Source organism: Oncorhynchus kisutch, linkage group LG18 (assembly GCF_002021735.2).
Source record: "Oncorhynchus kisutch isolate 150728-3 linkage group LG18, Okis_V2, whole genome shotgun sequence".
NCBI lineage: Eukaryota > Metazoa > Chordata > Actinopteri > Salmoniformes > Salmonidae > Oncorhynchus > Oncorhynchus kisutch.
This window is the reverse complement of record NC_034191.2, coordinates 13,002,320-13,006,809: the sequence shown is the minus strand read 5'-3', so window position 1 is coordinate 13,006,809 and position 4,490 is coordinate 13,002,320. Positions and strand designations below refer to the sequence as shown.

The following is a 4,490-nucleotide window of genomic DNA, read 5'->3' as shown; positions in this document are numbered from 1 at the left end:
GTGGCCAAGCCCCTAAACACTCCCCCTGAATCTGTATCTGCACATCTATCCATCCATTAACACAAACACACTTAGCCTGTACATACTGTATTCAAAAGAGAGAGCACACAGAGTGTAGCTTGATAGACAGAGAGAGATACGGAGAGAGAGGAAGAGAGACATAGAGAGAGAGATCGAGAGGGATATATATAGAGAGAGATAGAGAGGAGACTGTCAGATCGGTAGTTGGCCTGTGACGCGCAGAGCGTGGCCGCGATGAAGCCCCCATATTGGAGCCGCGCAGAGCAAGCGCGACAGACAGCGAGCGAAAGAGCGCAGGAACAAGACTCGGTGTTCCGTCGTTGCCATAGTGAAAGCGTGGATTCATCACGACCATGATGCTCTGATCAGTACGTGGAGTGGGGTTTCTCCAGAACATGCACGGTGGTCTAGTTGAGGTAGGCCTATTCAAATAGCTTTTCCCATTTAACTTTTGGGCTAGTCTTACATTCAGGAAAAACATGTTATCAACAGAACAGTCAATCTGTAAAAAGCAACAAATACAAAGTCATTCATTTTTCATTTACTTTAAATATTTTTCTTTGATACTGTTGAGTTGTATTATTTTGTTCTAAACAAATGATGAACATGTTAGATGTGTGTATTCACGTTGAGAGGCGGGCAGGCCAGCAGAGGGCAGACGGCTGTTTACTCGAGCTTTACCGTGCATTAACGGCCATTGTGTCAGAGCCCGGTTGGTCTGATTCGATTCCCGCGCTATTTGTGTCATCCTGGAATTAGTGTGGACGATATTCATGTTTCTATTAATTGTAAATTATATATGATATCGGGAACGTTTTAGCACCAAAGTAAATGTTGACTGCCTGCAATACAACCTTCAAAGCTCTGTGTGATGGGCGATACTACTATTAAGAGCTTATAAGGTAGGTAATAGCCCGCCTCTGTGTGTTGTGCCCGCCTGGTTCAGACTGCTGTTTGTGTTACTGAGCCTAATGCATGTGTGTGTGTGTGTGTGTGTGTGTGTGTGTGTGTGTGTGTGTGTGTGTGTGTGTGTGTGTGTGTGTGTGTGTGTGTGTGTGTGTGTGTGTGTGTGTGTGTGTGTGTGTGTGTGTGTGTGTGTGTAGGTGTGTAGGTGTGTAGGTGTGTGTGTGTGTGTGCGTTTGTGTGAGAGAGAGAGATCGAGAGAACGAGAGATTGAGAGCGAGAGACAGAGAGAGATTAGTGACACTGTCATGGATCGATAAACGCACCTAGTCGCTCATTCCATCAATGTCTCAGGATGGCCATCGGGTGGTAGACTTGACATAATCCGTTTGAAAGGCCACACACACACACACACACACACACACACACACACACACACACACACACACACACACACACACACACACACACACACACACACACACACACACACACACACACACACACACACACACACACACACACACACAAGCGTGTGTGATCTGATGATCAGTGTGTATTTGGTGATTCAGCCTAGTGTCACAGGTTCGATGCGGGAATTCATTCACAAACATCTTCGCTGGAAGGGAGGGCGCGCGCTGAGCGGGGTTTCGAAGGACGCGAGGCAGTCACCTTGCGGTCTGAAAGCGGCACGCGCCGCAGGAAATAACCCAAACAAAAAACACAAGCTCACCAACTGCAGTTCTCCCTGAGTGGAGTTGTGTCAGATAGACAGACTGCCATGATAGTCACTCCTCAGCACAGTGTGTGGATATAGAGAGCTGCCAGGTAACCTGCCCTGTCGCGAGACATACTGGTTGAGAGGAGGGGGTTAGACTAGGGGTTTGGCGCGCGATGCGTGAGCAGACATCGCACCGGCAGAGTTTGTGCGTGACATGAAGACGAGAAGAGCTCGAGCTGTGGCCTTGGTCGCAAGCAGTCGGTGCGTGTTCTGCCTTTATCCCGTGGAAATGAACGAGGTCGCAGATTGACACGGTAAGGCTCTATGTGTGTACATTTGGATGTAACGTAACGGCGCGTTCAGCCTGTGTAATGCAACAGTGAGACACAGCAGATAGCCTCCGCTCTATTTACTCCCCACCACCCCACACACACCTCCCCTCGGTAACATCATTCCGTGTGGCAGCCAGCCTTCTGTCTTTAAGTCTTTTTGACCGGTGAGGGTTTTGATGTTAACATTGTCAAGGGAAATATAAAAGTTACAGAACTCTCTTCTCTGCGATGGTTGTCTGGGCAAACGGTGATGCGCGCGACGACTCAATTTCAGCACCGCGGACAGCTCTGGAGGACAAGCGCATGCAGCTACCAGATCCGTCCCGTTTACACAAGCTACGAGACAGACAGAAAGACAGACAGACCATTTCCATGTCTCCTAATTTGACATTGTTTTGCCATGGAGCCAGGAGCAGACTGGGATCAGAAATCGTCCCTGCCAATTCTAACACACGGCCTATTTTTCCCTTAATGCCATCATTATCTGGCTAATGATCATTTTGCTGAGAAAAAAAACAACAAGTTAGTTAGGCCCACTGGGCTAAAAAGGGACCAGCCTATCTGGCATTTGCCCGAAATGCTAGATGGCCAGTCTGCCCCTGCTTGGAGCCATTCCCGTTGGCGGATTTCACAAGGGCATCCATAGGCTATAAAGGCACATATATTCTATTCAATGTGCACAGGCACATCATGTGAAAATCCTGCTATCCTCTCCCGTTGTTTACTCAACCAATCAATGACGAAATCTATGGGCAACTTAAATCTCCCAGACTGTTGATTGTTCGGCGTATCAACGCGGTTTATTTAACGGGATAACCGTGGTGTGTTGAATGTGGCAGGCTAGCCTATTGACAATTTATACCGGCGATAAGCGCAGTGACCTCTGTAGCCAACGGGCTGAACAACGTTCATGCCTATTTGAGCAGATTTATGTTTCTGTGATAGAGAAGAGGATAAATTCATTCGGTTCCGTAATAAAGTGAAATGTGACCTATACTTGAGCACATACAGAGCGAGCGACAGGTATGTAATACCGCCCGGTTCCGTAATAAAGTGAAATGTGACCTATACTTGAGCACATACAGAGCGACAGGTATGTAATACCGCCCGGTTCCGTAATAAAGTGAAATGTGACATATACTTGAGCACATACAGAGCGACAGGTATGTAATACAGCGCGCAGCCTTGGTGGGAAAGAGACAGAGCGCGAGAGAGAGAAAGACGGTGGTGGTGGAGGAGTCTGTATCATGATAAATCGGTCTTGCGGGCTGCAGGATGAATGGCTCTTAGGAAGAATGGATCCCGAGCGAACAGCTCTCCTGTTAATGGCGCTGTAATGACGCTGTCATATTAATTACTTCCCTTGACCCCCTCGTTTCTCGCCTACCGCTCGAGGGGACACCGGCCGGGCTCGAACTGTTGAGCCCCCAACCCTGCCAACATTCCGACGACCTTGATCAAGTCTATTTGCACCAAGTTGGACCCATTCCCTTCAAACTCATTTACTTAGTGCTTCCAGCTGCTGAAATCTATTGAAATATGTTCTACCTGTGGTTACGATATGTTGTTATGCATAATTGAGGGTAAATATATTTGCTTGAAATACACATGCGTTTTAGTTATAGTTTACAAGGCCTATATGACATGAGGTAGAGTGAGAGTGTTGTTCATCATGATCATTTTGTGAATTGTGTCTCTGATACTTTGAAAAGCTACACAAGACCTCAAAGCATGCAAATGTATTATATATATTCTGATGAGGCATTGGTGTGAAGCTGTGGTAGGATTCATGTGAGAGTATAAACTGCTTGGATAGGTTCCCACTGGGTATGATTCCTGTGCTCTGAGACTTGGTCTGGTGTTGAATGTTATTGTTCTCCCTCCTCTCTAACAGCCTTCCCTGCTCCCTGATGTGTCAAAGGTAGATAACAGATTGATGTGAAAACAGCAAAGTAAGCCCCTATAAAGGATTGATGTCCCCTGCTGCGTTCAGACCCTAACCCCCCACTACCTCTCCGTTTACAGGTAATGACCAGCCCCTTTACCTGTCTGTTACCCGTTACCATGGAGACCACCGCTTCACCATAGAGGAGGATATTCCTCAACCAATCAGAGTGGAGTCCAGTTTCGACCAGAAGGAGTCTAAAGTATTTCCCAACATACACAGCTTCTCTCTGGCACTCCTTATTGGTAACGTGGCAATGGCCCGTCCTTGACTTCCACAGCAGGAGGAGGAAGTCCACATTTGTATTATTTTTGGCTTGCCACCACTCTTCACAATGGAGAGGAACTTTACTCTCATGAAGCATAGTAGTTCTTGACCAAACTGGACATCATCAGGACACATCATCAAGACATTTTCTTTGTTAACAAATTAACCAATAAGATGATCTGGATCATCTTGGCCCTGCCTGTATGGGCGTGGCGTGGGACTGTTGGCGATGCCCAGTCTAACGAGCGGCGAGTCGTGGCACACATCCCCGGTGACATCATCATAGGAGCCCTGTTCTCTG

General features: G+C 47.3%; 1 protein-coding gene across 1 annotated transcript in view; it reads left to right on the top strand.

The window, feature by feature from the left end:
* The first annotated feature begins 1,819 nt into the window (after positions 1–1,819).
* The window catches only part of LOC109909496 (metabotropic glutamate receptor 5), a 27,477-nt gene continuing 24,806 nt past the window's right edge, over positions 1,820–4,490 (top strand). The window contains exons 1-2 of the mRNA XM_031796311.1: positions 1,820–1,959; positions 4,003–4,490. The exon at positions 4,003–4,490 is cut by the window's right edge and continues 26 nt beyond it. Coding sequence (XP_031652171.1) covers positions 4,364–4,490 — 127 coding nt within the window. The 5' untranslated portion in view covers positions 1,820–1,959; positions 4,003–4,363. The remainder of the gene's footprint in view (positions 1,960–4,002) is intronic.